General features: G+C 43.9%; 1 protein-coding gene across 1 annotated transcript; it reads right to left on the reverse strand.

The window, feature by feature from the left end:
* Positions 1-8,296: 8,296 nt before the first annotated feature.
* Positions 8,297-13,358, reverse strand: LOC103638321 (65-kDa microtubule-associated protein 1). The gene is made up of 10 exons (XM_008661267.4): positions 12,997-13,358; positions 12,175-12,235; positions 11,873-12,076; positions 10,840-11,097; positions 10,520-10,735; positions 10,278-10,433; positions 9,879-10,190; positions 9,661-9,748; positions 9,350-9,498; positions 8,297-8,919 (listed from the first exon to the last, which is right to left on the reverse strand). The coding sequence occupies exons 2-10, from the start codon at positions 12,217-12,219 to the stop codon at positions 8,569-8,571; spliced, it is 1,779 nt and encodes a 592-aa protein (XP_008659489.1). The 5' UTR covers positions 12,220-12,235; positions 12,997-13,358; the 3' UTR covers positions 8,297-8,568.
* Between the last annotated feature and the right edge of the window lie 3,173 nt (positions 13,359-16,531).

Genomic DNA, 16,531 nt, shown 5'->3' on the forward strand with positions numbered 1-16,531 from the left:
CGTCACCAAACAATAATTTGAATGGTGTAAAACCTGTCGATCTTGATATTGTTGTGTTGTGACTCCACACCACTTTGATTAATTCGTCTGGCCACTTTCCCCTGGGCTGATTGAAGATTAACTTCATTATTCCTGTCATTATGATGCCATTAGCCCTTTCAACAAGTCCATTTGACTTCGGATGTCGAACTGATGCGAAATGGATCTTCGTGCCAATTTGATCACAAAATTCTCTGAAAGCTTCGGAATCAAACTGCGTCCCATTATCCATAGTAATAGCCTTCGGCACTCCGAAGCGACAAACAATACTTTGCCAGAAAAACTTTTGAATAGTGACCGAAGTTATTGTGGCTTAAGGCTTTGCCTCAATCCATTTAGAAAAATATTCCACTGCCACTACAACATATCTTAAGTTCCCTTGTGCTGGTGGTAACGGACCTAACAAATCAAGGCCCCATCTTTGCAACGGCCAAGTGGGTTGTATTAACTGGGTTAGAGACGAAGGTTGTTTTTGATCTCTTGCACATTTCTGACAACCTTCGCACTTTTGCACTAATTCCGCTGCATCCGAAGCTGCCTTTGGCCAATAAAATCCTTGACAAAAAACTTTTCCAAGCAAAGGCCTAGATCCAATGTGAGATCCACACAGGCCTGCGTGTATTTCCTTCATCAATTCTATACCTTCGGCTCTGGATAAACACTTGAGTAACGGAGAACAGACTCCACGCTTGTATAGTTCCCCTTCTATTATAACATATGGTCGAGCTCTTGCCTCTATCCTCCTGTTATAAGCTTCGTCATCTGAAAGAAAGTTACGCTGAAGGAAAGAGATGATCTCAGTTCTCCAGTCTTCACTATAGACAGGAGATATGTTGAGGACTGCTCTTTCAAGAAGCTCAACCGAAGGTGCTTTTATTGTTTCGAAAAATACTTCCGAAGGTAAGGGCAGCCCCTGTGCTGCTGACTTGGCTAATAAATCAGCATATTCATTTTCTCCACGAGGAATATTTTTAACAGAAAACCCTTCAAAGGAAGCCTCAATCCTTCGGACCGTGTCTAAATATTTTTCAAGCTTCGGATCTCTTGCTTTATAACTTTTGTCAACATGACCAGAAATAACCTGGGAATCAGTTTTAAGAACCGCCCTTCTAATTCCCATCGCCTTTAACTTCCGAAGACCCAAGAGCAAAGCTTCGTACCCAGCAATGTTATTTGTGCAACTGAAATCAAGTCTTGTTGCATAACAAGTTTTAACTTTGGAAGGTGCGACCAACACAGCAGTTGCTCCTACTCCGAAGGTTCCCCAAGATCCATCGCAAAATACTGTCCAAACTTCGACATCTTTACTCGTTTCTTCTTCCTGAGCCCCTGGCGTCCAGTCAGCAATGAAATCTGCCAACGCTTGGGACTGAATCGAAGATCTATGCACATAATCAATACAAAATTCATTGAGTTCCGCAACCCATTTTCCAACCCTTCCAGTAGCTTCTCTATTTCTCATAATATCTTTCAACGGTTGTGAAGAAGGAACAACTATATTGTATGCTTGAAAATAATGCCGAAGCTTCCTGGAGGCCATCAAAACAGCATACAGCACCTTCTCCAATTCTGTATAATTTTTCTTTGTTAAACTAAGAACTTAGGATACAAAGTATATTGGGGCTTGCTTTTTGACTTGGCCTTCAAGCTTCTCCTGGACAAGTGCTGCACTTACCGCTGAGTGCGAAGCTGCCACATATAACAACAGAGGAACCCCTGGCGTTGGTGGAGTTAGTGTTGTTAGGTCTATCAAATATTGCTTCAGCTCTTCGAAGGCTCTCTGCTGGACTGGTCCCCATTGAAAAACTTCGGCTGACTTCAGCACTTCGAAAAATGGTAAATTTCTCTCTGCTGATCTAGATATGAATCTGTTGAGAGATGTCAGTCTTCCTGTCAATCTTTGAGCCCCCTTCTTTGTACTTGGTGGTTCCATTCGAAGGATAGCTTCGATTTTATTTGGATTAGCCTCAATCCCTTTTGTTGAGACTAGGCAGCCAAGAAATTTCCCTTTCTTCACTCCGAAGACACATTTTTCTGGATTCAACTTTAAACCGGCCTGTCTAAAATTAGCGAAGGTCTCCTGCAGATCAGCAATGTGATTTTCTTGCTTCATGCTTTTTAAAATGATATCATCAACATAAGTTAGCACATTTCTGCCTATGTGAGAATGAAGGACCTTCGCTGTCATTCTGCTGAAGCTTCCTCCAGCATTCTTGAGCCCCTCAGGCATCCGAAGGTAACAATATGTTCCACTAGGGGTTATGAAGCTGGTTTTTGGCTCATCCTCCTTCTTCATCCAAATTTGATGATAGCCTGAATAACAATCCAGCAGACTCATAAGCCTTGATGAAGCTGCTGCATCAACTAGGGAATCTATCCTTGGCAATGGAAACTCGTCCTTCGGACAGGCCTTGTTGAGATCAGTAAAATCAATACACATTCTCCATTTACCATTGGCCTTTTTCACCATAACAGTGTTAGCCAGCCATTCTGGGTATTTTACCTCTCTGATAACTCCGGCACTGAGGAGTCTCTTCACTTCATTCCGAGCACCTTCGGCCTTGTCATCAGACATCTTCTGAAGCCTCTGCTTTCTGGGTCTGAAGGATGGATCAACATTGAGCGAGTGTTCAATAACATCCCTGTTGACTCCGCAAAGATCATTGGTTGACCATGCAAAAACATCTTTGTTGTTGAACAGAAATCTTATCAAGGTTTTCTCCTGTTCTTCGGACAATTGGGATCCCAATAGCACCTTCTGCTCTGCTATGTCCTCGCATAAGAGCATGGGCTTCGGCTGATCGGCCGAAGCAGCTTTCTCCCTTCTGAACTTGTATTGCTCACAAGCTTCAGCTCCATCTAGGTTATGGATTGCTTTTGAGTCTGTCCAGTTTCCTTCGGCCCTTCTGGCAGCTTCCTGACTTCCATGAATAGCAATGGGCCCTTGGTCCGAAGGTATCTTCATGCAAAGATATGCTGGATGAAGAATTGCTTCGAAGGCATTGAGAGTACCATGACCAATGATTGCATTGTAAGGATATTCCATGTCAACAATATCAAACACAACTTGTCAGTTCTTGTGTTGTTAATAAATCCGAAGGTTACTGGCATTGTGATTTTGCCAAGTTCTACAATCTGCCTTCCTCCGAAGCCACAAAGGGGATGTGTGGCATCATGGATCTTGTCTTCGGGCTCTTGCATCTGTCTGAAGGCTTTGGCAAATATGATATCAGCTGCACTGCCTGTATCAACCAAAACATTGTGGACCAGAAATCCTTTGATCACACAAGAGATAACCATAGCATCATTGTGTGGGTAATCCTTGAGCTGAAGATCCTCTTGAGAAAAGGTAATTGGGATGTGAGACCATCTTGATTTGATGAAGGGTCCTTGTACCCCTACATGTTGTACTCTTCTATGTGCCTCCTTCTTCTGTTTCTTGTTAGCCGACTCTGAGCATGAACCGCCTGTTATCGGGAGAATCAGCTTCGAAGCCGAAGCAGTTCCAGCTTGGTTCTTGAACGAAGCCATCAGCTCAAAAAGTGGAAGTGAGTTCACCGGAGGTGGGCGCCAATGTTGGGGATTTGTTCTCAAATGCTATGAATCAAGAACAAGGCAACATAAAATGTTAAATACTAATGCCCTTTGTCCACTGAAGCATTATCTCCCCAAGGATTTAATGAACTTCGGACGAAGACCATGAACAAAATATCACGAAGGTCATACCTTCGTGATCAGACTTATAAAGCAATATGAAATAAAATATAAAACATGAAGTATTAGAGAGAGATATGCCATAGACAGATAACATTATTCACATATTTTATTATATGAATTTAAATACCAAAACATAATGTTTAAGCATATTTATACCTTTGCCTTGGCAGAAAACAATAATTCTAGAGCAATGCGTTTGCAATTACAAGATTCCCGTGAACAGTAAAGGAATACTGCTCACTATTTATAGGCACAGGACACAGCCTGTAAGGAATTACAATCATACCCCTTATAAAAGTTTACAACAATGACTCAGACCCTTATGGACTAAAAGGTCATTCCATCTTTAAGTCGGTTCGATCCTTCATCTTCGGATACGCTATAACACCGAAGCTTCATGAGTGGTAGCTTCGGCATCACGTATAAGCAGCTTTTGCCGAAGTTGTTTCTTCGTGCAGGACCTTCGGCGACGAAGCATGGTCCCAACAGAGATAGCTTATGTAAACATGAAGAACCAATTACCCGATATCTTTACCAAGCCATTAGATGAGAAAACCTTTAGCAAACTTAGGAATGAGCTAAATATTCTTGATTCTCGGAACTTTGATTGAAACATTGCACACATAGCTCATGTATATACCTTTGATCATATCTCTTTCATTTGGTACAAATGCATATTTCTTAAGTACCAAGGCTACGACTAATGTGCTTTCAAGTGTATTTCCATACTAAGTCGTAGATTGAAAGGGAATATGGAGTATGTGACGATGACAAGGCTTCCACTCCACTCTAAACGGTATCATTTATCCTTCGTCGCTACTTCGCTCACTCCAAATTGGTATAATCCTTCAGTTTTTTTACTTATACCAATGGAAGAGAAAATAAAGGGCTCCATCGTTCTCCGTTTTTGTCGATTCATGCCAAAGGGGAAGAAAATATTAAGCCCAAAGCAAAAGGATCGCACCGCACCACCACCATTTCAAAAAATTCTGAAATAAAGTTTTAATTGGTATTTTTCAAATCGATATTCCTCAAGAAATAATATCTCAATTAGTATCTATATTTCAAATTGATATATATCTCAAAACTCTCTTGAAAGCTAAGAGGAGAATTTCATTCATGGGGAGTTTTGTTTAGTCAAAGGAAAAGCATTTGATACAGGTGGAGAAATTTCAAATCTTGAAAATACTTCTTATTTATATACCTTTGACTATTTGCAAAAAGACTTTGAAAAGATTTTCCAAAAGGATTTGCAAAAACAAAATAAGTGGTGCAAATGTGGTCTAAAATGTTAAACAAAAGAAAGCAATCCATTCATATCTAGTAAGATTATCAAATAGGTTTAATTCTAAGTAACCTATGCACTTACCTTATGCAAACTAGTTCATTTCTGCACTTTATATATTTGCTTTGGTTTGTGTTGGCATCAATCACCAAAAAGGGGGAGATTGAAAGGGAAATAGGGTTAATCTTTTCCCACAATTAATTTTGGTGGTTGAATGCCCAACACAAATATATGGACTCACTAGTTTGCTCTAGATACATGTTATACAGGTGCACAAAGGTTCAACATAAACCAATAAATATTCAAGTTAGTGATCCAAATTCAAAGGAGCAAAGAAACCAAGTGTGCTCTGGTCTGGCGCATCGGACTATCCGGTGTGCCACCGGACAGTGTCCGGTGCACCAGGTCCGTACGAGACTGAACCAGCCACTCTCGGGTTTCAGCAGGCGCACTCCGCTATAATTCACCAGACTGTCCGATGTGCCACCGGACAATCCGGTGCACCAGCGGAGCAACGGCTAACTCACGCAACGGTCGACTCTGCAAAGGCTACAGTGCGCTACAGTGCGCGTCAGAAGTCAGAGCAGAAGTCAGAGGCGCACCGAACAGTGAATAGGACCTATCCGGTGTGGCACCGGATAGTCCGGTGCCACAAGAAGACAACGGCGCCAACAGTCAACTGCTCCCGAACCCTAACGGTTGGGTGACGTGGCGGCGCACCGGACTGTCCGGTGCGCCCATCGACAACAGCCATCCCCAACGGCCATTTGGTGGTTGGTGGCTATAAATACCCCCCCAACCACCACAACACCAAGTATCCAAGCATTCTGAACATTGCATTCAATACAAGAGCAATAGACTTCACTCCAAGACACAATCAAAGCGATTGATCCACTTAAAGTCCCCAAATCAACTCTAGTGCATTAGGACTTGTGAGAGGATCTCTTGTGTTCCTTGTTGCTCTTGTTTGCTTGGCTTGGCCTTCTTTTTCTTTTCAATTCTTACTCTCAAGTGCTTTGTAAGCAAGGCAAGAGACACCAATTGTGTGGTGATCCTTGCGGGGTCTAAGTAACCCATGAGATTAAGGAAGAAGGCTCACTCGATCTAAGTGACCGTTTGAGAGAGGGAAAGGGTTGGAAGAGACCCGGTCTTTGTGACCACCTCAACGGGGATTAGGTTCTTTGGAACCGAACCTCGGTAAAATAAATCATCGTGTTCATTCGATTATTTCCATTTGATTTGTTTTCCTCTCTCTCCCGGACTTGATTTAAGTTCTAACGCTAACCCCGGCTTGTAGTGTGCGTTTAAATTTGTAAATTTCAGATTACGCCTATTCGCCCCCCCCCCTCTAGGCGACTTTCAAGGGGTGCTGAAGAGGAGCATCAGCGAGCTGGAGAGTATACATGTACATGTGGGCCGGCCTGGCCCGGCACGGCACAGGCCCACAAAAGCACGGCCCACAAAAGCACATATCTAATTATGGGTCGTGCCGTGCCAGCACGTGTGCCCAGTCATCGGCCCACGGCACGGCCCACAATTAGTTATGTGTGTCAGGCCGGCCCAAATAGCCCAAAATACCTTAATGTGCCAGACCGACCCATATACATACAACAGTAATACATCAACAAAAAGTATAAAATATATATATGACCAAAATAAAACTAAGATGTTTTATGGATGCACATTATAAACCTTTGGTCAGAAATAAAAAAATATTACAACTAGCTCACAGATAATATTCAGTTCTCTGTTTAGTGTTAATTGAGTACTATACATCCATACATAATACATATACAATAATCATCATCACTATTCACTATCCATATCTAGGTATTGGTTCTCGATGGCTTATTGAAGCTCTAGATTCTCCAAGTTATGCTAGTCATGTGGGCTTTGACGGACCTTAGTTAAATAATGAGTCTATATTTAGTGGGCCTTGGTGGGCCTTATTTAAATGGGTCGTGTCAGGCCGGTCCGTGGGCTTGACTTGAGGCTCAGGCACGGCCCATAATGTGGGTCGTGCCGGTCCAGGCCCATAATTAGGTTGGGCCGTGTCAGATATGGGTCGTGCCAGAAATTGTGTGCTTTGGGCCGACCTATTAGACACAGCACAAATGTACCTCTATACAGCACAAATGTACCTATATACTGGAGAGATGGCAGCAACAACAGCAGCACGTGGCGGCGCAGCAGGCGATGTACCTGCGCGCCGTGAGGCAGGGCACCACTGTGGTAGTTGATATCGCCGCCTTGCTGGGAGGGATCCCGTCTCAGCAGCCTCTGGTTGTCCCCGGGTCTAGCTCTGGTCACCTTCAAACTCCTCCGTTGCGTCTTCATCCGCGTCCTGCTCGCCGCCGACCCCGGGGCCGCGTCGAGGCAACTATTGTCTGAAGCCGCGGTCGCTATCTCGGACAACAACCATGACACGGCGGCCAGCCATCTGGCCGCCCTGAAGCGTGCGGCCAACCAGCACGACGACGCGGAGCAGCAGCTGATTGCCATGATGGTGGTCGCGCTGTCCTCTCGCATTGTCCCAGCTGCCTCTGCCCCTGCTCAACACCTAGCCGAGCTCTGTGGTTTCGAGCAGCGCGCTGGGTCAAGAAGGGAGAGAAGGCTACAAGAGTCACTCACGGGGGCGACCTGAGCAGTGACGGCGCTGAAGACGAGAGCGGTGGCCGCCCCGACTAATCCTCACGACGGAGAATTAATCACTGTCGAACGCACCTAAGAAAGAGCTCAAGTCCATACCGGCGCGTGCGTTTTGTGTGGATCTCTAAATCATCGAAGCACTCGTCTGTGCCTCTGTTTCGTGGAAGCCAAATGTGTCACGTTTCATAATGGCAGAAATCTCACCTGCACGAGGCCAATCCAGTCGCATTGACAGTTCTGTAAATCTGTGCCTCTGTTTTGTGGAAGCCAAATGTGTCACGTTTCATAATGGCAGAAATCTCACCTGCACGAGGCCAATCCAGTCGCATTGACAGTTCTGTTTTTCAAGTGACGTTGCCGCTTCCCGTCTGTTTAGATAATCTAGTATTGACCTCAATTCACATGTGTGTAGATTGAAATGTCGCCTCTAGGGGCTGAGAATCCCAATGGTTTTAATACTTTAGATAGCAGCCTTGTGGAAGCAATCAGTGAACTGAATCTACAGAAATGAAACGCGCAATCCAGTGTCCAGATAATACTGGAAGTACGCTGTGCCAATCCAGTTTCCAGAGAATATTGGAAGTACGCTACGCTCACATAGATGCAAAACTCAAGGACGGGAACAGAAAAGGTTTTAACAGCTTATACGTCCAGCACACTGATTAATGACAATACATCTCAGTAAGACTATACTACACCGTCTGACAAGTCGAAACAGCACCGCCTAGGGGAACTAAACAAGAATTACACCAGGATGTGCCAAAGCAGCTGAAGGGGATCATAATTACTCTACGAAGCCATTACAATATATTACCAGAAAACAATAGAACAACAGAAAAAGGTCCACTTATATCTAATATATGATGCTAGGTTAAAGATCATGGTGTGCTCGGAACCAGATCGGTGACAGAAATTTGGGAGGCGGCGTCTTCTTTGGCTGTTGCTGTCAAACCCACAGGTGCAGTTGCAGCTGCACTGTTCCCAGGAGATGCTGTCTTCGCCGTGTCTTTCTTGCTATCCTTCCCTCCAGACCTGACGCCATGGCCACCACCGTTCTGTTGGCCACTGATTGAGAGCCTTCTGTTTGGAGGAGTGCCGTTTGAGACGCTGCCATTCAACTTTGGGCCAATGGCCTTCTTCGAACTGGCAGGCCGGTTTGGACTCACTCGCGATCCGAATGGCCCTTCATGATCAGTGTTCAATTGCTGCTCAACGTAGCGCTTTTGTTCCTGAGATGTCAGGACACCATAGACAAAAAGGAATACTAAATCAGTTCATGTTCCCCAAAAGAAGGGACCAAAATCACATACTACAAATTCAAACATTCCGAGCATTCTCTGTCAACATTTCCACAGCAACAATTAGATGTAACACCACCATCCCCATCAACATCAACATAGCCTTTTAGTCCCAAGCAAGTTGGGGTAGGCTAAAGTTGAAACCCAACAAGATGTGAAATGAATTAAATTCAAAGAATAGCAAAATGCCAAATTGTAAAGTCAAATGCAAAAATGGAAAATGTAGTTATATAGTACCAAATATCAGTAACCAAAAAATGACCAGACTCCAGCATAGGTCCAAACAGAACTCAATGGACAATAAATGAATTGGCATCCAGGTGATAATGGATTCTAGATTTAAAGAGCATATCACACTTACCCGCGTTCTTTTCTTCTCTTCTTCCCTTTCCTGCCTGAGCATAACATACTCATCCAACATAGCTAGAAGAGGTACACCATCATACATAAAAGACAGACCACGGTTCTCCTCCCATGCCCTGGTCTTTGCCACTAGAGTTTCAACAAGTGCTAGGACGAACGAAGACATTACATCAGCAATCAATGGAATGGAACATAAAGCATATCTAGCATATCAAGATACAAGTCCATTTTATGTAAAATAAATTTTGCAATGCACAAACTTCTTGCAGATGAAGTAAAGGGCATTCATGCTATAATTTGAACTGGTACCTGGAATCTTGTTAACAAGGATACGAGCTTTTTCTGCACGCTTCAGATTCAGGTGGGCACCTCGGCTAGAGTTATACCTGTTGTCATCCTGCAGAAGGTATTTTAGTTTTGTGGTTAAAAGCTACTCCACAGCCAGCTATGCGTTGGTATTATCGCATAAATGGTTACAGGATACATGCAGCAGTAACTTTGACTTGCCGAACCAATTATTGCCATACCCGGTTATAATCTTCAAGCCAGCTTTCTTCTTCACACGCAGACATCCATCTTTCTACTTTATCAAGGATATCTTTTCTACTCAATGCTTCTTCCTTTGCTTTTGCTATCTGGGCATCCATATCTGCAATTAGTTCTGATGGTTCTATGTTACCTGCCTCAATCAGTGCCAATATTTTCTCATGAGCAGCAGCTGTGTCTATTACAATATGAGCACCAGCGTAGATATCTTCCAGCTCATTTTGCTTCTTGAAAGCTATTTCTTTCATCTTGCTGTACTTCAGCTGGTCTAACCTTTGAACCTCAACCTCAGCCTGAATAAATGGAAAAGTAAATGTCAAGCAGGCAAAGGAATAATTCATACCAGGTGATGGCACCAAAAAATTGTTACTAAGACCCACTTGTTCAATTAAATCTAGAGCAAGAGATCCAGGTGCTGTGACTTCATCCACAGATGCTGATCTGTTGCAGGTCACATGATCAAACATGCGCCTTTCTTCCTTGGGGGCATCCATGAGATCCCAAAGATCATAGAGCTGACCAGCGAGTTCTTGAAGCTGTGAATGTAAGAAAACCAATGGTAAGATTGTGCACGTAAGCAAAGAGGCAATTCACATTTATAGACTAGGCGACGTGCTTTTACCTTGCTTAGACGCAACTTCTTATCTTCATTAAGTGTAGCTACCGTCTTGTCAAGTTTTGATAATGTATCATCACTAATGCTCTTACAGTTGTCGCCAACAGAGTCATCTAAAGTGGGGTGAACTCCAGTCACTGTGCTGAGAAAATCCATCCCCAAGACAGTACAAAGATCATGTACCATAATTACATACTCAAGAACCTTCTCCAGCCTATTACTCTGCAAACCAAATTATTTTCAGGAATAACCAATACTAAAGCAATGGCCATGTATGAAGTGCTATAGCGTCATAACCAATAAAAAGGCAAAAGATAGAAAAGTACCTTCTCTTTCTCAAGCTCCTGGAGTTGAGACCGAAAATCTTCAAGCCTCTCAAGTGTCAAATCATCCTCATTGACTTGGGGTGTTGTCACCTGTTCACCCACCTCTATGGTGCCAGCGATTTCACCACATATTTGATCAATTTGTGATTGTACATTAACAAACTCTCTTCTTCTTTCATTTTTCTGTTTAGTCAACTGCTCAAGTGTTGGCGCTATAGCAGCTAGCTGCTGCTTGATTGTTCCTGTTGTCTTCTCAGGCTGCATGGATTGACTATTATCAATTGTATGCCCAGCAATAAAGCAAATAGATCCAAATCTAAACACTTGAAGTAAGTCCTCATAAGACTTCTGAGCTAGAACATTAAACTTGCTGCACAAGCCATTCACAGGTAAAGAATGTAATACAGCTAGTTTCATAAGTAGACACCAAACACCGAAAAGAAGCATACAATGTGGTAACAAAACCCATAAGGTCCTGTTTGGATCCTTGGAAGTGAAATCCATTCTAATACTAACAATTTAGTCATAATTTAGACACTATTCAATTAAGCTAATATGGTTGTATGCTGAATATATTTGTATACTATTGTTGGCCATATGAGGGAGGTACTTATGTGCTACATTTGTGCTGTAGGGGGAGCAAGCCAAAAAAAACGTGGTATAAGTTGCAAAGTAAAAACATAGCATGATGATCTATAGAATCAATTTCCATCTCTCATCCTATGAATTTAAGATAGACTTATATCTTAGCTTTGGAAAGTTGTGGAATGTCAAATCCCAAGGTAAATAGGCTAGTCCATTAAGTAGATAACAATTCCTCCAAAATGAAATGATAAAATGGTCCCTAAGTAAAATAGGGATATATAAAAAGGCAGCTAGTTCCACTAAGTATGTATAACGTGCCATGAATAACACACTAAATCATGCATAGAGATTTGTTGACTGCTCTTGCAAAGCATATTTTTGGGCTCAGGGTTACCAAAGCCATAAACCAAGCTATGAATTTTTCTAGCATGGGCATATAATCACTTACGGTTCTTGCAATAGCTTTTTCTCCAAGACCAGAAAGAAGCCTAGCAAGTTCTATCTTTGAGTCATCCAGAGCCTGGATCAGGAGATCCCTAGAGTTAGTTGCTTGGTCAACTTTCCTCTTGTAAACATCAAGGCATTCCTGATCCAGCTGATAAAGGACCTTGTCACGATCCTCATCACTCTCGCCAACTTCATCCCATATCAACTACAGTAGAAGTAAAAGCAAGCCATCATCAGCCACACTGTATCAAGCAAGAAAGCATAGAATTGCTGCTATTTGTGGACAACAAAATGCAAACATACCTGCAATTTTTGCAGCAAGGATCCGCAAGTAATGTCACCGGCCATCAGTGGCCAGAGCAACCTGTAAGGAAAAAACATTACTTCTGAAAATTATAGCTTATCACTTAGTACCACTAGAACAAAAAAATACATTTCCAAACTTGATGATTCCAAGCTTTATTCAAACCAGTAATCATGTTGGTCTAAAGTAGACATCAAGTTCGCCACATATTAGACAGTGAGACTGGTATTCATGCTCCCTATGCCTAACAAGCTGGTCCCCAAATTAGCGGCACAAGTACAACCAAACACGGATAATGACCGTACTGACACTAAACACACGGATAATGATCCTAGTAACACTAAAATCCCCAATCATTGGCAGTTTTAAGCAATTACAGAGACCTAAAAGTTTAGGGGGGTTACGCATCTAGGATTTCGGCTAAACCCGAGCAAACAACTCTGGTAAAACCCCAAAAAAATATAAAACACCAAAACCCATGTGAACTCGCAAAACCGAAGTGTTTGACCACATTTGACCAAGCAAGAGGGCGCCCAAAAGAATGGGATCTGAACATGTTGCTATCACCTTTCCTTCACTGGATCAAATCCTTACTCCAGAACCGAATCAGAAACAGATCCCCCAGGCAGGTATCAAACCCACCTCCTAATGCCCCCAACAAAACCGCCTAAAACCCACACTATCCGGAGGCGTACCAACGCATTAGTGCCCAGCTAGCTAGATCCCATCCTCCAGCGATGCCCCACCCCAACCCCCACCTCTGCCACCACCACGAATTCTGCCACGGAAACCAGAGAGAGGAAGCAGCCGGACACTCTTACCGGACCACGCGGAGAAGGCGAAGGAAACGGCGGACTGGTGAATGCAGGTCCGCAGCGTGGTTCAACGCTCCACTCTACGGGAGTCGATACCGGAGGATGTCGCCGGTCGCCGGCCGCCACCGCTGAGAGCGCTAACCTGGGACTGCAGTGGAGGCAGTACTGCTGCCGCTGCCGCTGCCGCCACACCACGGGACCCGAATTAATTGGGGGCATCGAGAGGCTGGTGCGCGCGGCGGCGGGGCCGGTGGATGCGACGAGCGGGTGATCGGACGGCCTAGGTCGGCCCAAGGATTTACCACGGGTGTCGGTGAAAAAAGGTACTACGGTGATTATATATAAAATATATGCGCACGCGGGACCGACCACCGTAGTGTACGCAGTGTGAGGACTGGTTCGGTGTTATCTATGGATTAGATAGAATTAGAAAAATTAAGAAAATGTTTATTATTAATTTGGCAACTTTATTTTTCTATAAGATTTTTATTTTTTCAAAGAAAAATAAACTAATTTTTTTAGAAAATAGAATTCTTTTCGAAAAATATGGTTCCAAACTAGCTCTTAATTTGTTTAGAATTTAAACACACTCAATCTCACTCAATCTATATTGATTAAGATAACAATGGGAATTTGGATCGATCCATTACCACCGTTATATGGTGAAGTATTTTATTCTTATGCGTTCCAAAATACATATCCTAGCAAAAGTAGTGCCTTTTTCTTTTGATAATACTAACAAACAAAGGTTAGCTCTGGGAAATACTCCGATTTGCAGTTCTCCTCGGAGCCTGAAATGATGCAGGGACATGGTGAGGAAGTCGGTGGTCGGTTGACGAGGAGAACACAAAAACGCTGTCCCAGGGTCTGAAACTAAAAATACAAGTGTCCTGCAGACATCCTTGGTGCGAAAAGAGGACAAGCCACGCATTTTCTCTTGAACGGCAGGAATCCGGGCCAGCCGATCAGATCGGTAAGCTTTCCCGTTGAGCACGAGACCAGTGCGCGGCCGCCCACCTTTGCTTCTTTAATCACAGCCAGTGCCTCGTAAAGCGATTACCGCAGGCCTGCCACTCCCAAAACCGCTGCTCCCAGTCCCAAAGCCGTTTTTTTTTCACCGTTCGATTCGCCGGATGGCCTGCCAAGCTGCGGTCCTGAAGCAAGCGGGAAGATGCGAAAGACGAAACGGAAGGATGTGGTGATGTGTGAGGCTGGCGTGAGCAAGAGAACCCCGCTTGTCCTCTATCGCGCGAGGAACGGGTGGACACCGAGGTCCTCGTGGCGGGGCCCGCGGGAGCCCGGGGGAGGGGCGCAGAGCACATGGCCGTCCACGTGCTGCTGCAGAGATCTACCACCAGTCCACCACCACCACACCCCTCGGCTCCGCGCGGGGGCGTCGCGAGGCCCGACCGCCCGAGCCCAATTATGCGTAGCGTACTAGCGCGCCGCGTCCGCTCGTGCGGCCAGCCCGTCGCTGATGGTGCCCGCAGCGACACGGCAGTACTGCCACGAGGATTTTTTGCAGGACAAAGCCGCCCGCTGGGTCCCGCGGTTCGGCTTTGGATGTGCCTCTCGTAGAGTACCGACCGTCTCAGCAAGGTGCCCAGGTTACCAAAACATAGTGTAGATCATACTATCGTTAAGTAAAATTTAAAATAAGACATGAGACGAGACATAGGATAATCTCATAAGCCGTTCGGTTGCCCCGCATCTAGCGGAGGCAGCAGCCGTGGACAAGTAAAAAACTTACCAAAACAATAGAAGTATTATTATACCGGAAACAGCTGTTTTACCGAGTGTCTGAACCCATGGCTGATGGTGCCCATAGCCACATGGAACTGCCACTACGACATTTGGCAGGAGAGAGCCGGCCGGTTCGTGATTTGCCTCTCGTAATGGATACATGTTTGGAGACAAAGTATCACAAACCATAGTATTTAGTATACATGTACAATGCTAGTCATAGATAAAAACTTTGGGTTGAAGTGGAGTTTCAAATACTCTAAAAATAACGTGGTATCTACAAAACCATGGTATTCAAAACATAGTTTTTTATTATGTAGCCAAACACCTCTTAGCAAAAAAATACTATAGTATTCTTCAATATCATAGTTTTACCTCAAAACTCCAAAAAATACTTTGCTTACAAACACCCCCGCAGTGATCACTTGATCTATAACGATCGTCGTATTATACTATTGTTCAGTACTAAATTGAGCTGGCGGACGGTCCGTTCGTGCGCAGAGCAGTTTAGGGTTTCGAGTTTTGTGCTACGGTTGTTAGCTAGATTCACGGAATTAGCTCGGAAATTAGTTTGTAAAGGGTCCAGCCCCCCTCCTCTATAAATAGAGAGGTATACGACCGATTTGGAATGATCAATCGAATCAATAACACTTCTATTTCGTATTTATTTCCTGTACAATTAGGAGTAGTTCTAGTCTAGTTCTAGTTTAGCCTCTCGATCTCTAAATTCTCCGCTTCTCTTCGACTCTACGTCGATTAGAGGAATCTAGGTCGGCCTGCCCGAGCCTAGATAACTCGTAGGATCTCTCCTCCCCGACGGGGTCCCTCCCGTGAGCGAGATCCAGGCGCCGCCGGCGATCTTCTGTCGCCCTTGCGCACGCGCGGACCGTCTGGCCCTAGGGCGCGGACCGTCCGGCCATCAGGCAGGAAAACCAAGCCTCGCGCCAGACCGCGGACCGTCCGGCCCCTGGCCACGGACCGTCCGCCCCTGTGCAGAGAGCACCACCGCTGGTTCGTGTTGAGTGATTGGCGCCCTAAAATGGTGTCAACATACTTTTTGGCGACTCCGCTGGGGACAACACGTCTAGACCCATCAAATCGGTCCTCAATGGCCGGTTCAAGGGATAGTTCTGAAGTCTCCCCCAGCAACATTATGTTGTAAACTTAGAGAAATAAGTGACATGCTTCTATCATATTTAAATATATTAAATATTTTAATTCCGAATAAAACAAGCATATAACTCAGATAAATAACATATGTAATTATAACAGCAATGAACAGTAGCAATTCCAGTAATTGAAAACATGAAACATAACTACTCAGGCCCATATGTAAATTAAACATGGCTTGTAGATGAAGAAGGCAGATTAAACACATAAACATTATTGTTTATCTTTTGATATTGCTCTCAAAATAGCGGGTTGTTGTAACAAACAGCCCTCCAACACTAGATGGTGATCAAAGATCCTTGACAAACGTGACAGTCCTATCTTACCAAATCAGGGTTTTAGATCAAATGTAATAAGCTTAATAATCAAGCATAAATACAAATATTAAGGAGTTGTGTACTAAATAGAATAACAGAATTTAACACAGGTATACAGCCTAAAAATAGAGATATAATTATGCACAAATATATACTTGATGCTGAAATTAATAACACACTAAAACCCAGACTGTCACGTTGTCTCACTACACCACTATTATCATTGAGCACACAAATCCACCCTTAAATTGTACAATCACACCCAAGTAAATTAATACTAGCAGATTACACAAAATTACTCAATAAATAAA

The sequence above is a fragment of the Zea mays genome, chromosome 9 (assembly GCF_902167145.1).
Source record: "Zea mays cultivar B73 chromosome 9, Zm-B73-REFERENCE-NAM-5.0, whole genome shotgun sequence".
In the NCBI taxonomy this organism is placed as follows: Eukaryota; Viridiplantae; Streptophyta; class Magnoliopsida; order Poales; family Poaceae; genus Zea; species Zea mays.

Excerpts from the sequence above, each read along its gene's own strand:
- LOC103638321 (XM_008661267.4), bottom strand. The coding sequence starts at position 12,219 with ATGGCCGGTGACATTACTTGCGGATCCTTGCTGCAAAAATTGCAG. Across the intron at positions 9,749-9,878 it reads GGCTTGAAGATTATAACCGG|GATGACAACAGGTATAACTC; the intron begins GTATGGCAATAA and ends TACCTTCTGCAG. Across the intron at positions 9,499-9,660 it reads CCTTGTTAACAAGATTCCAG|CACTTGTTGAAACTCTAGTG; the intron begins GTACCAGTTCAA and ends CGTTCGTCCTAG.